The 21,023-nt window shown below is 38.6% G+C and overlaps 2 protein-coding genes across 2 annotated transcripts in view; one reads left to right on the top strand and one right to left on the bottom strand.

Annotated features, from left to right (window-relative positions):
- Positions 1-2,974: 2,974 nt before the first annotated feature.
- Positions 2,975-10,711, top strand: LOC122641167 (phospholipase A1-IIdelta-like). The gene is made up of 3 exons (XM_043834501.1): positions 2,975-2,988; positions 3,880-3,883; positions 9,363-10,711. The coding sequence occupies exon 3, from the start codon at positions 9,367-9,369 to the stop codon at positions 10,687-10,689; it is 1,323 nt and encodes a 440-aa protein (XP_043690436.1). The 5' UTR covers positions 2,975-2,988; positions 3,880-3,883; positions 9,363-9,366; the 3' UTR covers positions 10,690-10,711.
- A 1,408-nt stretch (positions 10,712-12,119) lies between these two features.
- Positions 12,120-21,023, bottom strand: part of LOC122640617 (protein MALE DISCOVERER 2-like) — a 29,725-nt gene continuing 20,821 nt past the window's right edge. The window contains exons 6-13 of the mRNA XM_043833831.1: positions 14,826-14,921; positions 14,654-14,715; positions 14,082-14,552; positions 13,802-13,992; positions 13,556-13,688; positions 13,260-13,417; positions 12,954-13,139; positions 12,120-12,838 (exon numbers count right to left, since the gene is read on the bottom strand). Of these exons, the coding sequence (XP_043689766.1) occupies positions 12,578-12,838; positions 12,954-13,139; positions 13,260-13,417; positions 13,556-13,688; positions 13,802-13,992; positions 14,082-14,552; positions 14,654-14,715; positions 14,826-14,921 (1,558 nt within the window). The 3' untranslated portion in view covers positions 12,120-12,577. The remainder of the gene's footprint in view (positions 12,839-12,953; positions 13,140-13,259; positions 13,418-13,555; positions 13,689-13,801; positions 13,993-14,081; positions 14,553-14,653; positions 14,716-14,825; positions 14,922-21,023) is intronic.

Below are 21,023 nucleotides of genomic sequence, written 5' to 3'. Positions count from 1 at the left end.
CCTCTTCAAGCTTTGCAACATAAGAATGTAAGTTATCTATTTTATTATGTAATAAAATAACTTCTTTTTCAAGATTGATTTTGGTTATTTCTAGTCGTTGACTAGTTTCATATAGTGTTTCAAAGCATATCTCTATGTCATTTTCATTAATGTTATCAGTATCTATATCATCACATATATCACTATATTTAGATGTTGTAATATATCCAGAAGTTTTCTCATCATTGTCTTCCTCTTGAGTAAGTGCCATATATGCTAGATTGCTTTATTCATCATCGGACTCCTCTTCTTGTTCGTCTTCGTTAGAGTCGCAAGAAATTTCTGCAGCATAGGCTTTCTTCTTTTCTCCAAATTTTGGGCATTCAGTTCTGAAATGTCTTGGCTTTCTACATTCAAAGCAAACAATATCATTTTTGTTAGTAGATACCAATTTTATCTTTGGATGAAATTTTACCTTTTTGTTCCTTGAAAAAGCTTCCTTTGTTGGATGATCTTTCTCCTCTTTTTTTGAGAAACTTTTGAAATTTTTTGGCTATCAAGGACATTTCTTTAACAGAGAAGGTGATGTTGTCTTCCTCCTAACTCTTGTCATTAGATATATTAGACATTTTGAGTGCGATGACTTTCTTCCTAAGTTCCTTTGTCTCAGCATATTTTTCATCTTCATTCAACTCAACTTCATGAGATAGTAAAGAACCCAATAATTCATCCATACTTATTTTTTCAAGATCTTTGGTTTAATTGCAGTTACCTTTGGTCTCCACTTTGGGGGTAGTGATCAGAGGATCTTTTGAGCATTCTCTGATTTGGTGTAGATTTTTCCAAGACCCTTCAGCTTATTGATAATGTTAGTAAATCTTAAAAACATACTAGCAATATTCTTATTTTCTAACATCTTAAACAGTTCATATTTATGAACAAGTTTGTCTAGTTTAGATTCTTTTACTTGTGAGGTTTCTTCATATGAAACTACAAGTGTATCTCAAATTTCCTTAGTTGTCTCACACATAGCTATCTTATTAAATTCAAAGTTACTCAATGCATATTGCAAAAAAAGTGATACATTTATAATTATATTGAACTTTCTCATTTTTCAAGGGAGTTAGTGCAGATGTGTCTTTTAGTACGATTTCATCATCTACTGTTTTAGAATATAGGTGTGGTCCATTTTCAATCACATGCCACACATCAAGATTGTGGGCACATGTGAAATTCTTGAATCTAATTTTTCAGTAAGGAAAGTTGTCTCCATTAAACAATGGTGGTCTTGATACATTCAACCCTTCAAGTGTAGTAGGATGACGTGATCCCATTGATCTTTTAGACTCTCAAAGTAAGCTCTCGCTCTGATACCAAGTGTTGAATAACGTAGAGGGGGGTAAATAGATTACCTTAGTGGAATTTTTGTTCTTTTAAAATTAAACTAGAGTTTTAAGACAATGTAATTTAAAGCGAATTAATACAAGAGAAACACAAGCATTTATAGTGGTTCGACTCAACCTTTAGTTTATGTCCACGCATCTCAACCTTAAGAGAATTCCACTAATCTTTTTCCTTTCAGTACAATAGGTGGAAAAAACACCTTTACAAATCTTTTTACCAGGATATAAGGATCCTACAATCTTTTAAGGATAAGAGAATCCCACAATCTTTTAAGGATAAGAGAATTCCTTATAAAACCTAAGTACAGTCCAGAAAAATGTAAGCACACCATACCCATCTAGAGTTAACCTGAGTCAAGAGTAAGAAATAATTAACAAAAGAGATGAAAAGAAAGAAGTTACCTAAGCAGAAGTGTTCCAACTTACTTCACGCAATGCAACTATGAATATGCAATGACAAGTATGAAGAAGCTTGAGCTTTGAGCTTTAAACTAGAAGAAGATAAATCTTCGAATGATGATGTCAAGCTTGAGTAATTAAGCTTTCTTCTTGATTTTAAATACTAGCATTAAGAACCTGAATTAACCTTTTCACTTCCCAATAAAATATTGTTTTGGACTGTAATGATTGTCAAAAGGTCTGGCATGATTGGTATTTATAAGCATCATTTAATGCTCAAAAATCATGTGTCAAAATTGCTCTAACGGCTATAAAATAGCTAGTTTTTAGTTCAGTCGGTCGACCAATTGGTTCTGCCAGTCGATCGCTAGATATAGTCATTGGGAAGAATAGAGCCGTTAGGACTCTTAAGTCCAAGTGGTCAATAGTTGGTCAACTGATTGAGTGACCGACAGGTATTGGGCGACTGTTTTCAGCGCTCGATTTGGCTCTGCAACTGATTGATTGATTGTCTGACCGGTAGGGGTTTTTAAGCATTTTGTCAGCCTGTCTCTGACAGTCTTTGGTCCAATCTTTTCCCAACTAATGCTAAGGACTTCTAGGGTCTTTAAGTACCTTCTTGGAGTCTCTATATGATGCAAATGCAATTTCATTTATACGTATGCAATTACAATTATGCAAGTGCGTGTATGTGCATACGAGCATCTTCAACTTGATTTCTTCTTTACGAGATGTTCTTCAATCTTCAAATAGTCTTTTCTTCAAGAGCTATTTATCTTGAAAATTATTTATAGGCTTGATCACTTTAGGCTTTGTCTTGAGTTTCCTTGTGAATTAAGCTTTAATCGTGTATTTGATTAAATTGTTTAATCGTATTTTGCAGATTTTGATCACACACACAGATATTCCGATACAGACATGTACTGTGGCATGGGGTTTGACAGTACTAGTGTACATGCCCTAGATTCCATGACGATGATGTTGTTTAGTGTAGGGTTGGTGCATATTTGATATGCAGGGGTATTTCTAGGATTTGCTAATTATTAATTTATTTATTTAAACTAATATGGGCTTGATGCTAATTAATTAAAGGCTCATTAATGTTTAAATTAATTAATTAAAATTATTCCCTTTTAGATTCTGCTTCTTCACTAAGTAGAAGCCCATCAAGGTTTCCAGTCAAACTGGAGAGAGAGAGAGAGAGAGAGTCAGACTCTCATTGGGAATGAGGGAGGCTCTTTAGAGCCACGCCTATTTAAACACACCAAAGAGGGACAGCCAGGGCATTCCAACCTTGGACGAATTTTCCTAGCTCCCTCACTAGAAAATCCATCCCTTGACACTTTCTCTCGTCTCTCCTTTTCTTTTGCTCTGTTTCTCTTTAGAGCTTTGAAATCTAGTTAGGGTTTTGGAAACCTGATTTTTCGGTTGGATCCAAGTCTTGGAGAAGAAATTCTAGTTTGGCTTAGGGATCTTCAACTGCATCAAGGAGATCTAGATTAGGACTTGGTTGATTGACTCATTAGGGGAAGAACCATTATCTGGAGGAGGAGCAACACTTGTCAACAGGTTAGCAGATCTTAATGTCTATTTTATACATTAAGTGTTTTAATTATTTGATAATTATGGAATGTGAAAGAAACCCAAATCAATCTCTTTTTTGCTGCGCATTCGGGTATGGGAGGGTTTCCTCTTTCCATGGGATGGAAATGAGAAGATTTTCTCTCTTCTAGTGGATCCTATAATTTTATAGGACAAGAAAAGAGAGGTATTGGTAATAAATTCTTATACCAAACTCTAATAGGGATTCACTAGGGTTCCCATGGGCAACCATGGAATTACCCTAGGGTCACCATGGTAGACCATGGGTTGACCCAAATTTTCAATATTTGTGAGCCCAGCTTGATTCATGATCCCATGGACTGTAGTTTGCCTACACTTTTGTCTAGCCCTTGTGGTACAGTAGACTTCTCTTTCAATCTATCGTCTACAGTCTTAGCCTTATTAACCATCTGAGCATAAGAATGGATTTCCATAATCGACAGTATGGACCCAATCTCAGGTCTAAGCCCCTTTTCAAATTTCTTGGACTTACAAGTTTCATTCTTCATGTGCTCCGGTGTAAAATAGAATAGGTCTTTGAATTGTTACTGATAGTCCGACACTGACTTTGGCCCTTGAACGAGGGCAGAAAATTCCGCTTTTTTTCTGTTTCTAAAATTCTCTGGGAAATAATTCTTGAAAAAGACTTCTTTAAATTGATCCCAGGTGGGGTCGGGATGAGTTGCTTCTAAGTTAGGCTGGGTTGACTTCCACCATGCTTCAACTTCATTTTGTAGTTGATACCCAGCACATATTAATTTTTTAGCATTGGTACAATCTAGTACGACAAAAGCTTTCTTTGAGGCACTTATCCACCTTTCTAGTTGTAGCGAATCTAAGCCAATCTTAGAGAAGACGGGAGGTTGGAGTTTCTTAAACCTCTCCATCACTCTGGAAGTTGAGATATCTGGTGCAACTTGTGGCATGGGAGGTGGAAAAATTGGAGGACGATTTGGTGGTGGGGCTGCTCTTTGTTGTATTGCAGCCACAAATTGTATGCTCATATTGGCTAGTAGTTCTTGCTGTTGCTACTGGATCCGCAACATGTTAGCCATGATGGCAGTCATTTCGCCAGCGGTCATAATCGAAGGAGGAGCGGGTACATGAGCCGAAGGGACCTCAGTTACAGGTGTGGGAGAAACCTCGAGCACACTCGCCGAAGAGACAGAAACTTTGGTGGTTTGAGCAATAGGTTTGACGGATGGTCCTTCTTTTGGGAACAAAGCAGGGACAGGTCCTGCGAGAAACACCCTTGTTGGACCTTGTGTTAACCATGACTGTTTTCTGAAAGAGATTCAGGAATATGTATATACATCATTTGAATGAATTGAGAAGATTCAATCGAACTTCACATATGTTGGGGTAGCATTTTAAACTAGAGTATGATGGAAAGATAATTAATCAAGGCATATACATGAGGATTATAATTTATGACTTAGAGTTTATAATTGGTATAGTTGGATGGATTTCCTAAGAGGCAGGGTTAAGTGAAACATATACTTGCAACTAGAGAGAAAATTATTGTAGTCTTTTTTCGGTTATGTATAGGTCCAAATCAAAGTGATATATGTCACTCCGAACCTCGTCTGCTAGTGCAAAAAAATATTCACATTCTTCCATCCTACAGATATCAGCTCAGGCTAAATATCTCCTTAGATATTTCTTTGCTTAGGTTTTGAGTCTTCTGAGTTGGGCTAATCTTCTCCTTAATTGCCTAAGGTAACGCATGTTGTTGGGGAGTTGTTAGGTTCAGTCAACACGACTATTTCCTAGCATAGGAGAAAACAGGCCGTTAGTCTACTAGGGATGGTTTAACCTATGATAGGCATACTCACTATTACATGCTTTCGGTCCCTATGTGTGTTAGGAATATGGAATGGAGTAAATCGAGGATGTATGCATGTAAGAATATAATTTGAGGTTTAGGCCTCGCAATTGAATATATACTGGAAGACTCAAAAGATAGGTTCGAACTAGAATATTTACATGTATGTCTTACATTAGACATTGAATTTGGTCTGACCATCGGTTTAGTATGCCCTCGACACGGGTGATTTGATATTGGAGGAAATCAATTCTGCTTTCCATGACGTAGAAGTCTTTGGCCATTAGGGTTTGATTATGGCACAACTAGGTCTGTAGGTATCTATGATCATCGATCATTATTCCAAGCTTTTGGTTCAGTTCATGTATGTTGTTATCGTCGTATTGATATTCCTCAATTAGACTTAGAACATAACCCATTGTGGTTTTAGCTGTCGATGAGGTGCGTCGGTGTGTCGCTCCCGACACCTAAGGAAAACATTTGGGTTAGAACCATATGTGGCTTCTCTTGACCTTACATAGATATTTATTCATTATTACACATACATATATATCTATATATACATATAATATTATATTTTTTTTGTGGGGTATGGACTAAATATGCCCCCATATTAATACAAGTGTTTTGGGGTGTTCTTGTCACATTTTATAGGGTAGGTCATGATTAGAACCACATTTTCAAAATTTACTGTCCTGTCTGACTCTGGTCGTTAAACGACCAAAGTCGATCGACCAGAGAATCACGGACTACATAAAACTCAAATCCATGGCTCATTTTCTCATTTCTATTTTTTGTTTGGGCAGTAAGGACTCTCCAGGAACGACCAGAGAGGCTTGTAAGGCACTTCCCCCATCATCCCAAGTTCATTCCTCAAGATTTCTTGCATCCACATCAAAACCTATGTATGTTCTTGTGAAATTTCTCTACCTTTTTTTTTTTTTTTTTATAAATTTCCAGATTTTCCTCTATCCTTTTGCAAAACCCTATCTTTCCTTCCATTGTTTGGTTTTGTAGATATATCTACAAGTCAGGCCCGTGGTGGGCCAAGGAAATTGTTGGCTAGTAAATGCCCACGGTGCGAACTATCACCGTCCCAATCATCCGGGGATAGTTCGTATCATGGTTCTTCATCCGAAGAACACGAGTTTGATCACTTTTGGTTCTCAAGCTACCAACACTCACAAAAATGGGATGCATTCGAAAAGAAAAAGGTTGAGAATGGAATAGTGGTTAACGTGGATGACCTAAGAAGGTTTAAGGATTATACAAGGTTTAATGCCTTAGGTTGGGCTTTGATGCTATCGCCCGCACTCCCTTGCTATCCAAACTTAGTGCGTCATTTTTGTTGCAATCTTAGTCTTGTATGCGGTGACCAGGGCTATCGCCTCAAAAGTAGGGTGAAAGGGGTCAACAATTTTCTCACGCCTACTAGTTTTGCCACCATATTGGGCATAGCCAATAGAGGGGAGAGGCTCTATTATAAGCTGAGAGTCGATACTTCAGAACTTTTCTCCTTAGAGACCCGTAAGTTGTAGTTCCAAACCCTTATTGGTGAGGACAAGATTCTAGAGTCTGAGGTTGAGTATAAACCCTCTGCTAGGATTCTGAGTAGGTGTGTATAGTACAACATATTCCCTAAGGGTGGTCACAGAAGTGGCATGGCTATTTTGAGTGCATACATCACCTATTGTCTGTACAAGGCAAATGAGGGAGGACCGAAAATTTGTTTGCCCTTCCTTCTTATGAAGATTATGATGTACCATGCCCCAACAAATGGAAACTTGCCGTATGGAAGGTTTCTCTCTTGAGTATTCAAGCACTTTGGAGTTGATTTTACTAGAGAGGTTGAAGGAGGTGAAGGCAAGACACCTATCAGTAAGACTTCAGTCAAAAAGATGAAAATGTTGGATCTTCCTGGAAGTGATGAGGAGGAAGAGGAAGATATTTGGGAAGATGACGCGATAGAGACAGAGGCATAGCCATGAGACCTTCCTATTGGAGATCACACAAAGGCTTCATCTTTGCAAGTACCACCAGCATCATCAGGGACTTTTGGTTGGAAAAACATGATGGTACAGTTTAACAGTATGCATACCCAACTCACTGAGGTGCCATCTATGATGCAGCAGGGCTTCACTTCCTTGGATGGGAGAGTGGGTACTATTGAGCAGAGGCTGAACTTTTGGGATGCTCATTTTCATGTTGACTCATGTCAGCCTCAGCCCCCATGTGATCCAGCTCAGGAGTAGCTCTAAGTTTCTAATGTTTTTTAGAGCTTAGTTATGTTTCATCTTCTTTATTGTCAGTTGTTCTTTTCTTCTATGTTGTATTCGGAAGTAGTACTTCCAGTTCTCATCTAGATGTAATGGCTTATGCCCTTTCGAATTATGAATCTAAATCTGATTCTTGGGTGTGGGGTCTTACTAGTAATGGAGCATTCACAGTTAGATCAGCTTACTCTTGAATATAACTCCAAGAACCTGTCATGCAACTCTCAAGGTATTTCTATTTGGAAATTTTTGTTAGCCAAAATGAAACACTTCCTGTGGAGATGTTGTTCTAATTCTCCTATAGTTAAACATTTGTTTATTAAAAACATGGCCCCTGATCCTATTTGTCCAATCGGTTGGGGTAGTGAAGAATCTATAATTCATGCATTCTTTCATTGTGGTTTTGCCGCGGCATACCAGTAAGCTTCACCTTTTAGGACTGATTCTCAGGCCCTATCAGGTTTATCAATGGCTGATATTCTACATCAATTCCTTAAAGTTTGTACTGCTTTCCCAGATTCTTCAATGGATATCACCAGTATGGTGTATCTGGAAATCTCGTAACGATTGCTGATGACATTACTTCTTTATGCCCTTCTTTTGATAGTCTCTTTTCAGTAAATTTCCAGGAAAGTAAATAGGGAAGCCCATATCATAGCTAAAGAGACTACAGTTTTAAAAATCTGTAAGGTGTGGTGGTTGAACCCACCCCCTATACTTGTATATCCTTCTATTCTGGAAGGACATGTTCACTTTTCTCTCTTTATTTAATATATCGCTTGATGGAGAAGCTTCTCCACCTTCATTTGTCAAATCAAATAAAAATAAAAAAAAGATAATTGAAATTGATCCTCTTATTTTACTTTGGGAAACCTACTTAAGGCGCAGTTGTTAGGGCAAATGCAGATTTTGAAACCACGTTTACGCTACAAATATCCTTACACTACCTTAGCATTAGAGATCAGACACAAGAGACACCAATATGTCAAGTGCGGTCATTGATATTATAGAACCAGCATCACTGCCATAAGGAAATAAAAAGAAGATTCCAAATGTGACATCAATCATATCACCACTTCAGATACAACTAAGTATTTTAGTGGATCCAGTGCCTAGTGCATTGGCTTGCAGTTTCTTCTTAAAGAGTAGGCACGAGGGTAGGTCAGTGGATCGACTCCTGTCACATGTGTGAATGTATGTATAGGGTGTGTCCCCTTGCTCTTCCTATCATTCCTTTCTACGCCTCTAGTCTGCCTGAGTAGAATAGAGAGAGAGAGAATGGCCACAGGCAAAACCCAAACAAAGGCGACATTGGCAGAATTGTTTGGAAACAAGCAGTGGGAAGGACTACTTGACCCATTGGACCTCACTTAGCATGGCCACTGCTTAATGTATCTTTAAAATGCATTAAATGATGCATCTCACTTGTACATTAGATTTTTAAAAGTTTACAAGTGAGATGAACTGTCCGATGCACTTTAAAAATGTACTGAACGGTGCACCGCATTTGAGAGAATAGAAATTACCCATAGAAAACTCTTCAATCCAGACAATCTCATGTCAATGTATGGTAGAGATTAACGAGCACAACATTTCATGTCTTAACCAATAGTTAATGTGTGGTTTATTTTGAAAGAGTCCCAGTATAATTGGAAACGACAACAGATGAGAAGAAATGTCCATTAGTTTGTTACCACGTGTCCACGTTAGTGTCATTCTATTAAAAAAATTTGTCACCTACTCATACAAAAAAAAAATAAAGGATGGCACTGATTGGTCCTACTCCACACGAGAACTCCTATCACCATTTCCCTTTCTTTATATCCGTCTCGAATCACAAATCTATTATTCATTCTTGTGTTTTGCTGTCATTGAGAGAAAGAGCATGGCCACAGGCAAAACCCAAACAGAGGCGACATGGGCAGAATTGCTTGGAAACAAGCAGTGGGAAGGACTACTTGACCCATTAGACCTCAATCTGCGGAAACTGATCCTCCGCTGTGGAGACTTCTGCCAGGCCACCTACGATGCCTTCAACAGCGACGAGCACTCCAAGTATTGCGGCAGCAGCCGCTACGGCAAACACTCCTTCTTCCACAAAGTGTCACTCCCCAATGCCTCCAACTACGAAGTCGCTGCCTTCCTCTACGCCACCTCTCGCATTGATGTCCCCAAATCCCAATCCTTCTTCCTCCACTCCCTCTCTCGGGAAGCTTGGGATCGTGAGTCCAATTGGATCGGTTACATTGCTGTCACCAACGACCATGTGAGCCGTGTGAACGCACGACGTGAAATCTACATCATATGGCGTGGAACCATCCGTAACCTTGAGTGGATTGATGTCTTGGAAGCTCCGCTCGCGTCCATCACACAATTATTAAACTCGTCGTCAAAACAACAAGAGACTCAATTGCAACAGCAACAACAGCACCACTGGTACGATGCTCTATTCAATAACATTAACAAGGACACTGATGGAAACAACAGCAACGATAACGATAATGATGATGATGACAACATACCCAAGGTAATGAAGGGCTGGCTAACCATCTACACCTCCGACGACCCAAAATCCCCCTTCACCAAAACCAGCGCTAGAACTCAACTCCTCACCAAGATCAAACAACTAGTCACTCGTTACAAAGACGAGGATATCAGCATAACGTTTGTAGGCCACAGCCTTGGTGCATCCCTATCCATCCTTAGTGCCTTCGACATCGTCGAAAATGGGTTATCCACAATTCCTGTTTCAGCCTTTGTTTTTGGTTCCCCTCAAGTAGGTAACAAGGCATTCAACGACAGGCTCAAGGCATTCACAAATCTTCGAATCTTGCACATTAAGAACATTATTGATGTCATACCACAATACCCAAGTAAGTTTCTGGGTTATTCCTATACTGGTATTGAGCTTCTGATTGATACTCGGAAATCGACTAGCTTGAAGGATTCCAAGAATCCTAGTGATTGGCACAATCTTCAGGCAATGTTGCATGTAGTTGCAGGTTGGAATGGGAAGGATGGAGATTTTGAGCTCAAGGTGAAGAGAAGTGTTGCTTTGGTTAACAAATCATGTGATTTCCTAAAGGATGAGTGCTTGGTTCCTGCATCATGGTGGGTTGAGAAGAATAAAGGAATGGTGCTTAGTGAGGATGGGGAGTGGATGTTGTCCCCACCAGATGAAGAGGACATTCCTGTCCCTGAATATTGAAGGAAATCACATGGTTTGATCAGACTATTGTACTGTTACTGCTACTGTTAGATTTATAGGTTCTGATGGCTTTTCCCTGATAAAATTGCATCTTCACCCAAATGCTTGTTAGACTCAAGCAACTTCTTCTTCCTCTTTTCCCCTGATAATAACAGAGCAAAGTAATCAGAGTACAATTTGACCATGCAACTTGTATGACCAGGGATTAATTGTATGCTCATACAAGATCCGCGGATGGGTGGAACTTTTACTTATAGCAGAGAAGCGTTACAAGTAAACCAGAGGGCTTAATGTTAAATCTCTACTAATAAAAGATTCAAGATCCGTTTGACCTAACACAATTCCAAACGGCATAAAAGATTCGTGGATTAGTGGAACTTTTCGCAGAGAAGCGTTTGAAGTAAACTAGGGCTTGATGTTAAATCTCTCGCCATGAGTTTTAAGTAATTGACTTTCAGCTCTCCTAATTATTCAGCTCACAATTTATCTAACGTGATTCTACATGATATTGATCAATCATATTCATATCAGATTAATTCATGGGGTAGAACATTAACAAGTTCCCTTGAAATCAAGCTTTTCGATTAGAAGCCTTTCAGGTCAACAACCTTCTGTCATTTAGACTGATTAGATAGATTAGAAATTATTTGGCAATGTTCACAAGATTAGAAAACTCTTATGGCTGAACATTTAAAGCTTGGAAAAAACAAAACTACTAATTTATTAAGCTTCTCTCATGCCTGTTTAGAGACCTTCATCAATAGGTAATCCTTGCGAATGTCAGAACAATAAGTTAATCTATGCTCCAACCTCCAACTAGCAGGCTCATGAGCAAAAACTTAAAAAAGGTGCCTTTTATTGTGCTGCTGACCATTTTGATGCCATTGCTCCTGTATGGTTGTATGTAATGTGCCCTTGGTAATGCTTGTAGTACTGATAGGGGTTTAATGACTGCCATAATAGATGCTTCTAACTGAAATCAGAGAAAATGTAGAGAATAGAAGAAAGATGAACATAACACAAACACACGAGCTAATGAAAAAATGCTTCTGGTTTTTGGCTTAAGTGACCATGGAAAAGAACAAGTAGATCTTCGACTCCCTAACGGGAATATTGTTGAAAAGTATCCAACATTGGAGTTGTCTTGTCAGATGAAAACATATATTTTCTGTTCTAGCCGAATAATTTATTCTTAATCGAAATAGCTTAGTAATTGTTGAAGACACGCATATATGGAATGCAGTATATAGGTAACTAAAGACATAAAGTGAGAAATTTGCGTGGTAGGTATGCATTCCAGCCATGATGCGAAACGAATAAAAAAAGAATGAAAAAAAAAAAAAAAAAACTCAAAAAGTTAAAATATTATCACAGCCCTCTTCCAAATTAATTCAACATTAGCAGGCACAAGCATAACAACACTTTGATTGTGACAAGAGGGAAAATTTCAATGTAAGCAAAATTTCAGAGGGTCAGATAGAATTTACAATTCCCAAGAGCCTATATAAGAATTTTACAAGTTAAAAGTAATGACTGCAGAAAGACTGAGGTCTCAACACATTTTTGTGGTTGTTTACAGCCAATCTCTCATCTAAGAGTCACGTACACATCGGATATGAGTTAAGAGCCAAGTTATCAGCGTGTGAAACCTCAGACACACTTTTATTGTGGTGGTAAGGAAAAAATAGGAATAAATAAAATATAAATGAATCATCACAACAGGGTAGAAAGACAGAAAAATGGTAGGGAACAAATTTGAATACATAAGATAGGGTATGGGTGAGCGAATAAAAATATGGATTATACAACTCTTCTTTTTGGCACATAAGAGCTAGAGAGAGAGAGAGAGAAACTTGACTTACAATGTAAAGGAAGAAGCCAGATAAACTTAAGTAGCTTCTACAGAAAGAATCTCAAGCTCCGCCCACCAGAGCGGAGATAGTCTTGGGGTCGCTGCCTCAGGCGAGATACCAATCACTTCCCTCAGTTTGGATGTGATCTCTCTTATTGTTGGTCTCTGCCTTGGATCCTGATGGATGCACTCCTGGATCACCTCGCAAATAACATCGAGCTCATTGTTCTTGAAGGACTTGAGTGTGGGATCAATCATGTAGCTGATGCTCCTCTTGTCATTCAAGTATTCAGCAGCCTAGTAAATGAAGAAGTAACACTTCAACAACTTTACAAACAACACAAAAAGACCCCAAAAAAAATGCTCAAATACATTGGAAGTCGCTGAAGATCATAAGGTTATTTGAGTTTACCCAATTAACAAGGGAACCTTCTTCAGAACAAGGAAGCTTCCCAGAAATGATTTCCAGCAACAGTATTCCAAAACTATACACATTTGTTTCAGGCTCAATAAGGTATGGAAGTTCAGAATGTTCCGATTCATCTCCACCCGAACTCTTTGATTTATATAAATCTGACCAGAAACTGAGCTCCCCAATCTGACACAGCAGAAAAGAAATACAAGAATGTATTATATAACGTCAACGATATGATGAAACCCATTAAAGACAATGAATATACTACTGGGGAGTGTGATTGCGCAGTAGGTTGTTGAATACCTTAGCAGCATAATCGTCCATTAAAAAGATAGCAGAAGACTGCAGATTCGTATGTGTTACTGGTGGGTTCAGCTCATTATGCATGTACTGAAGGCAATAAGCTGTTCCCATGATTATCCTCATCCTAGCATTCCAGTCAAGATGCTCAACTTCTTTAACTGCAAAATAAAAACATATTTTTCCTTTTCAAATCTCAAGTTTCTAATAGACAAGATTTAACTCCTTGCTAAGAAAAAAATTAAAAAAATTAATGTCACACAAATAAAAACTAAATAGATAAATAAATTAAAGATCACCATGAAGATGCTCAAATAATGTTCCATTGGGAGCATACTCAAACACCATCATCCTAAGGAAAGGTACATCTTCCTCACAATAACCAAGAAGATTAACAAAGTTCTTGTGGTTCACACGTGACAGTGTATCAATCTGGACAAATTAAGAAAGGAGCATCAAAATCAAGGGTGAGTGTTGTGTGGGGCTGATCATAGTATCCAATAAAACTGTCAAGCTATCTTTTCAAAACAACTAAAAACACAAACCTTCTTCCTGAACGCAATCTCACATGATTTTGTCCAGTCGTTGTACGAAGAAATCATAGTTGATGCAACTGCAATCTCAACTCCACTTGACAGTGTTCCCTTGAACACAGTGCAATCTGCAAACGTGTCAATTATGTTGCTGAAATCCTCACAGGCAGTTTCTAGCTCAGAGTGGTTCAATTTTGGCACCCCTGCAGTTTCAAATCATATTTAAGTTAACAGTCTCTTTCAATGTATAATACATATAAGGTAACACACACATCATGAATGGTAAAATCACCTGTAATAAATGCCTTCTGTAACTGACCACTAAGTCCTGACTTCCAAGGACCAATGGTTGTCACTCCTCGTCTTCGACATGCACAAAGTACAGCTGCTAAAACAGCAACAAGGAACACTCCACCTAGAACCAAAAGAACATATTTCCATTTGGCTCCGAAGAAACTATTAGCTACTGTTGGATGGCCAGATGGATTTTTAGGAGATTGGGAAGATTGAGAGTCAGAATGAGGAGATTGGGGATTATTAATAGAGGAAGAAGATACAATTGTAGGAGATTGTTTCTTCTTTCCATTAGGTACTGCAGGGAAAGCCCCACTGCTTCGAGTAGTTGGAATTGTAACCATCTCTTCAGGGGGGACAACACCGCTTACAGGAGCAGCTGGGAGGTTACTGGATTCTTCAAGCATTCTACGACGTACAAAACTAACAATATCTTGAGCATTTTGTCCAAAAAATGGTTCTGACAAACCTGCCAATAACAAGATAAACTTTGACCTTGTTGATCAAAAGTATACTATTTCTATTTTCAGTAACAAGTATGAATAAACACTTTCTACACTTTCTACTTACTTGGTAGATTTTCACAACATTTCTCTACATATTCATGTGAAGTACTTTCTCCAGACTTGAAACTTGACAGAAAAATAACATTTTTCTTTAGTTGATATATAGAGGGAAAAATCTCTTACTATAGCCAAAATAAAAGGAATTAAAAAAATACATTAAAATAAGGCTTACACACCGTGGGATTGCTAGAAGATAAAGTGAAAGCCTCGTTTTGAGTGAGATCATGAAAGAATTTGCCTTTTTCAGTTGTTTCAAACTGCTCTGCCAAATGCTGCCAAGATATGATTTATTGGTATATTTTGAATACTTGACAGAGGACAAGCTAGTAGTCTACTAAACAATGAAAGAAATAGATAAAGCCACAAAATAAAATAAAAAGAAACATATGATAAGCATCTGTGGTGAATATCTCTACTTTGTGGCAATGAGTGTTATCAGATTGGTATCTTCTTGGTGCACTGTGGTTAAGGATTATAGGAGGTTAAATACAGACTATTTGAGATAATTGGGTTATATAAATAAGGAGAATCCATGGTATAAGTTAATAGTTTTTGTTGATTATGTAAAGCTGTGATGGGTGGTTTTTGTAGGCAATAGTGATGTGGACCATTGGCAAGTGCATAGCATGTTCAGTTCATGGTGTTTTTTTGGAAGGGCTAATTACTACAACTCCCCTATACTTGCTCTATATTTAATCAAATTCCCCTACATCAAACTTCTTTTCTGATTCCCCTAGAAAAGTAAACTTCCACCACTCTTTCTCCCTACTAATTTAAAATCTCTGAATTACCCATGGTCCCCTCCCCTCTCCTTCTGCATCCCCCTCTAGCCAACCCTCCTCTGCCCCCACCACTGCCACCATGACCCCACCTCTCCCCTCCCCGCCCTCCTCCTCCTCCTCCTCCTCCTCACCTGTATCTCCCTCCCCCTTCATCTCTCTCTCCCTCTCTCCTACGTCTCCATAGGAGTCTCCCTCCCTTGACCCTAGCCTCCCCTCTGCAAATCCCCGTACCCCCCCTTTACCTTTGCTGAAATCAAGGTCAGCTTCCTCAACTTTTTAAAACTTGAGAGGAGTCCATTTATTTCTCTATTTCCATCTTTGAACTTTTAATGATTTTCTTATAAAAAAATTTGTCTAGAAATTACTTACAGACTATGGTCAAGGAACGTAAGGACACAGGACTCAAGAAGAACGATAAAGCAGTTAAAACGTTTCTAGAAGAATAAATGAAAATCGATAGTTTTGGGATACTTCTTTAGTATATTTCTTCCGTTAAACTTAATAAAAATCTAGTTATTGATCAGAAACAATTTTATTTTTCTTAATTTGCTTCTCCTTGTTATGTATATGTTTCTGCAGTTTCCCATATCAAAGCAGGTCTCTAAAGCATCTTCAAAGGTTGGGTCACTGCTGGTCTATGATATCCAAAATCGGTAACTTTTGGATTCCTAAACGAAGACGAGAGTTAGGATTCCTGTTTGAAGTTTGAAGAAAACTCTGGAATATTGAAAGATCATAAAGAAGAAATTGTAAAAAAAAAAAGTATCGTGGGCTGCCAATTGCAATAGTTGTGAAGACTTGTTTTCTAAAAGCCATTGGGATGACCTCTTACCCATGGTTCGATATGGCTGCTCAAATTGAAACTGAATCTAATCCAGTATTCCAATCAGGCATTAGACATCTTGACCTCATTTTACTTTAACATACTCCAATACCTGAAAGCATGCTTTCTCTATCACTGTGTTGTCTTGGAAGAATTTGAGATATCTGTGAAGCAACTGATCCAATTGTGGATAGCTGAAGGACTGATATAATGGGAGGATAATGCAATCCGGGGTTCAAAGACCCTGGTTCAGACTGCTTATGGGCCCCACCCGGACGATCAACAGTTCAAAAGGTAAGGTTGATGGTAATTTGATAAATAAACAGAATCTTAAGGCCTACATAAGAAGATAGAGAGGTAAGGGCTGGCACGGAAATCAGTAACTTAAGAATGAGGGTAGTCTTAGGATTATAAATAAATAAAGGAGAGGAAGAGGATTAGAAACAATGGGGTGTCACCAACTAATATGTTGTCAACAAGACTTCATCTTCCTTACGATACTCTTGATAAACCAAGGAACCAGTTCCAGTTCAGGTAAGGAAACTCAATGCATACAATCCTAATACCAAAAAAAAAAAAAAAATCTAGGATTAGGTCTCTAACCTCAAATCCTTTGAATAGCAAGCCACAATAGCTCCAAAGAACTCAAATTTAAAGTAATATTTTTTTCTGCAATTAGTTTGGCAGAAGAGAGGGGAACCCAAGTGGAGTTTTAGCCATAACTCTTAGTTCCAGAAATGGTTCTCAATGGGACTATGCATGTATGTTGGACCAAAGGTATTGATCCAAACCCCCCAGGTTTAAGGTCAAAAGAGTGAACACGGGTGAGATCAAACTTCAATAGTGAAGGGCTGTTAGTGTGCCAGAAACAGAGCATGGTAAATAAATTTCTAAAGAACTGAATGAAAAGAAAGAGACAGAGGAAGTACAAGAAGAAATAAGAAGGAAATTAAGCAACGGCATACAGAGGAAGTCAGACCTGGATTGAACAAAGTAGGAAAGGAGAGAGATCGTACCAGGGAGAGGTAGGAGGGAACCCAGGCCACACAGGCACACTCAAAACGTAAACTCAATTCTATTTCATTCTCTAATTCTCTACATGAGGTTACATGTATTTAAATAGGAAGAAAAGACTCCCAACCCAAACAGAAAATAGAAACAACTAGGAAACTACTAACTTAATCAAATCTCCTAAGTATCTAACCCAAAATAAAACTCAATAGAATAAAAGATTACAAGGTAATCCCAAATAAGTAAATAAACCCCTAAATATCCTATTGGACCAAAACTAAATTTGGACCCTGTTTGTCTCTGTCTGAGCTACCAAACAGGTTCATTCTGGTACAAGCAAGCATTACTACATCAGTGGAGAACACAAAACTTAACACGGAGGATGATGCATAAGACTATTTGTAGAGGCTTATTGGTCTAAACATGATTCAAGTAACGAAAAGGAGGTCAGATGGTGATACCATACTGCCAAATCATGTCTTAATTATGATTTCTTACAGAACTTGTGCATCAATTTGTTGAAGAAAGAGAATTTTCTGGAGATTCATACTGGTAGATATATTTCAATGCGAGCAAACCACGGAGGGGGTAGGGGTGGGGTTGTAGGGAAGATGTAGAAGGCAGGGGAGGGTGGAAGGGGTCAGAGGGCAGGGCAGAGTTAGAGGTGGGATCATGAGGGTGGTGGTAGGGCAGAGGTGGGCAGCTGGAGGGGAAGGGAGCATGGGTCATTCTAGGATTTTAAATTACTAGGGGAGAAAGAGAGGTGGAAATTTGTTTTTTCAGGAGAACCAGAAAAAAAAATTGGGGTAGAGGAGTTTGAGTAACTATAGGGCAAGTATAGGGGTATAGGGGAGTGATAGTTATTAGCCCCTTATGGAATTATTAATACAGATCTATTAATTTTCTGAAAACGAATACTTTTCTATATATACAGCATCCCAGGCTATTTCTAATTGATGCAGTCAAGACTACCCAACTGGGCTTGGGAAGGTAAACTTTTTGGGCCATGGATAAGTTCTATGGGCCTTGGGCTGCTTGTTTAAGAGTTATTTGTTGTACCAGGCCTTAATGATAAACCCTTCAAGTGGGGCTGTGGTCTGAGGGCGAGATTAAAAGTGTCTTTAGATGTCTTAGCCTGTAAGTTAGAGGAGTTTGAGTTAGATTAGGATACTTATTAGTTAGAATAGAGTACTGTTTTGATTTTTTTTTTTTTTTTCATAGTATGATTTGAGTAAAGAATTTAGAGTTTTCCTAAGAGTTTTGGTGTTGTTGAACTATGCATACATGGCTGGTATTCTAAATCTGGCTGATTGACTCTTCTATTTCTTCTAGATCCTATTCATCCTGACCAAGTTGTTGAGGTTTTGGTGTCTTGACTTCTGATGATGGACTATATGGGTATTTTGGTAAATTTCCTGTATAGGGTTTTCGCTATAAATCTGTAGCGAGAGTTCTTTCTCTGTATTGAAAATCTGAGAGAGGTGTGAGGAACGGGCGACTGTAACCCTAGTCTCCATTGATAAGGAAACAGATCTCACCTCACCGTGGACGTAGGCAACCTTGCCGAACCACGTAAATCTTTGTGCGCATTGTGTGATTGTGTTTGCAATTTCCATTCTTCTCTGCATCGTGTTAGGTTTTACACAAGTGTGATCACTCCTCTTCTTCTACTTCTTGTTACTTCCATCTTCTACACTAGGTGGAACCTTGTTTTCTGCCAAGTTTCTAGCTTGCTTTCTACCTCTATATTCCCTTATATTGCATAGGAGTCCTTCCTGTTTACATTCTTTCTTAAATTTTGTCTTGATATACTGAATCTGATTACCTAGAATCCAGCTTCTAGTTCTGTGCTCTATTCCTAGTAGAACTAGGATTGACCTGCTCATACCTTTCCTATTCTCAAGTTTTGTGAAATTCTGCAGTCTGTTAGATAGCCACTCTGATGCAGTAGTGCTATCATGGCTAGACCAGCATGACCCGATCTGGAAACCCAGGCACTGATCCCAAACTGGCTTTTGGTCCAAAGGGGGTTGGCAGGGGAAAAAATTGTACTCTTTATTTTATTACATTTCATTTTAGGTTAGCTACATAGGAGATTTAATTTGAGTTAGTTTCCTATTTTGAAAAGAGTTGTTTTACTAGTTTCTATTAGGAGTCTTTCTATATCTTTATATAGTTGTATGTAACCTACGATAGAAGACAGTAAATGGAATGAAAATTTATTTGAGTTCTATGTGGTTACCGTGAGAGTCAACAGAGTGGGACGACTGTGGCAGTGTGGCATCTCCTTCTCGTTTTCCTTCAATCCAGTTCCCTCAATCACGTACGATACTTCCAATTTAACTCCACTGTTGTTTTTTTCTTTCCCTTCCCTGTTTCTTCTTTTATACTCTCTTCTTCTTTTTCGTTTCTTCTTATCTATTTCCTGTAAACATCTCTAGCTGGCCTACCCTGCTTTGACGTAAGGTTGGTCCAACCAAAGCGAGTTTGATCTCTCGCAGAAACTCTTCTTTCAGTTTCAGTATTGGGGGTTTGAATCAATTCCATAAGAGGACCTAAACCCCAGATTCCCATCCCTTAACTCCATTCCTGTTGAGAGATAATAACCTAAGACGTGACCTGGTTGTGAACATCCACTAAGTCCTGTTTCTGAAACTTTCTAGTGATCTTCAAGCAGCTGAATTCAACAAATGCTTGTTGGGATTGATAGTGCTGTGGGTTAGCAACATATGCCTGAAATTTGAAGTTGGTTGGCCCTGAATCGATTGAGATTTTCTCACTGGAATCAATTGGTTTTCTGTTCTTTGTCGTGGGTTGAAGAAGACAGTCCACTAAAATTGCAGATATGCCGTTGCCTACTAAAAGTGGTTCTGCTAAGTCCCATCTTTGATTTAACTTCCGTAAATATCATCCATTTATGTAATTATTCCCAGTTTAGTCCTGAGTCTGCTTTCCTCTTCCTAAAGAACCCTAAACTGTTTCAAATTTTTACAGTTTTTTCCACTACACTCTTAATTTGAGCTTTCTATTAGTCTTGTGAACCTATAACGACCCTAAATTGGAGTTTTTGGAACCCACGGTTGCATCAGTTGGAATCAGAGCCAAAAATCTTTAATACCCTCTAACCATGTTAGCAAATAGTGAGGTTATTCAACAGCTAAACTCCCATAAGGAGACAAAACCTGGCCGACTTTGCTTGTCTCACAAAGAGGGTGACTGCCTTAGATACATCTAAAAATTCATTATGAAGTACTGTTGGTACCCTCAACAACACTATTAATACCCTTCAGACTATGATGTCATCTCTGTAAGATTCTATTAATCAACTAGTACCTTTGGATAAAGGAAAGAGTCTCATCCAATCTGAGATTCTTCCAATTCTGTTACACAGGCATTGCCTCATGCTGCACCACCACCACGACAACCATATTTTACACCACCATCACCGCCACTATATGGGGTTGGCCAATCTTTTGACAATGCTCCCTATGGAGCTGAAAGACGAGCCAGTTTAGATGTCTTTGACTTCTATGGGGATAATAATCTGGAGCAATGCTTGAATTGGATTCACAGCCTGGAAACATTCTTCCGATGGTACGGGTTGACTGATACCAGGAAGATTTTATTTGCTAAAAACAAACTGAAGGGCACGGCTCAAGTCTAGTAGATCAAATACCAACAACAGAAAGGCATCGGGTTGGTAAAGAATTGGGCTGAAAGCGAGAGACTATGAACAGATGATTTTTGCCCTACCGATT

Source organism: Telopea speciosissima, chromosome 9 (assembly GCF_018873765.1).
Source record: "Telopea speciosissima isolate NSW1024214 ecotype Mountain lineage chromosome 9, Tspe_v1, whole genome shotgun sequence".
Classification (NCBI taxonomy): Eukaryota; Viridiplantae; Streptophyta; class Magnoliopsida; order Proteales; family Proteaceae; genus Telopea; species Telopea speciosissima.
This window is presented reverse-complemented; position numbering and strand designations above follow the sequence as displayed.

Excerpts from the sequence above, each read along its gene's own strand:
- LOC122641167 (XM_043834501.1), top strand. The coding sequence starts at position 9,367 with ATGGCCACAGGCAAAACCCAAACAGAGGCGACATGGGCAGAATTGCTT.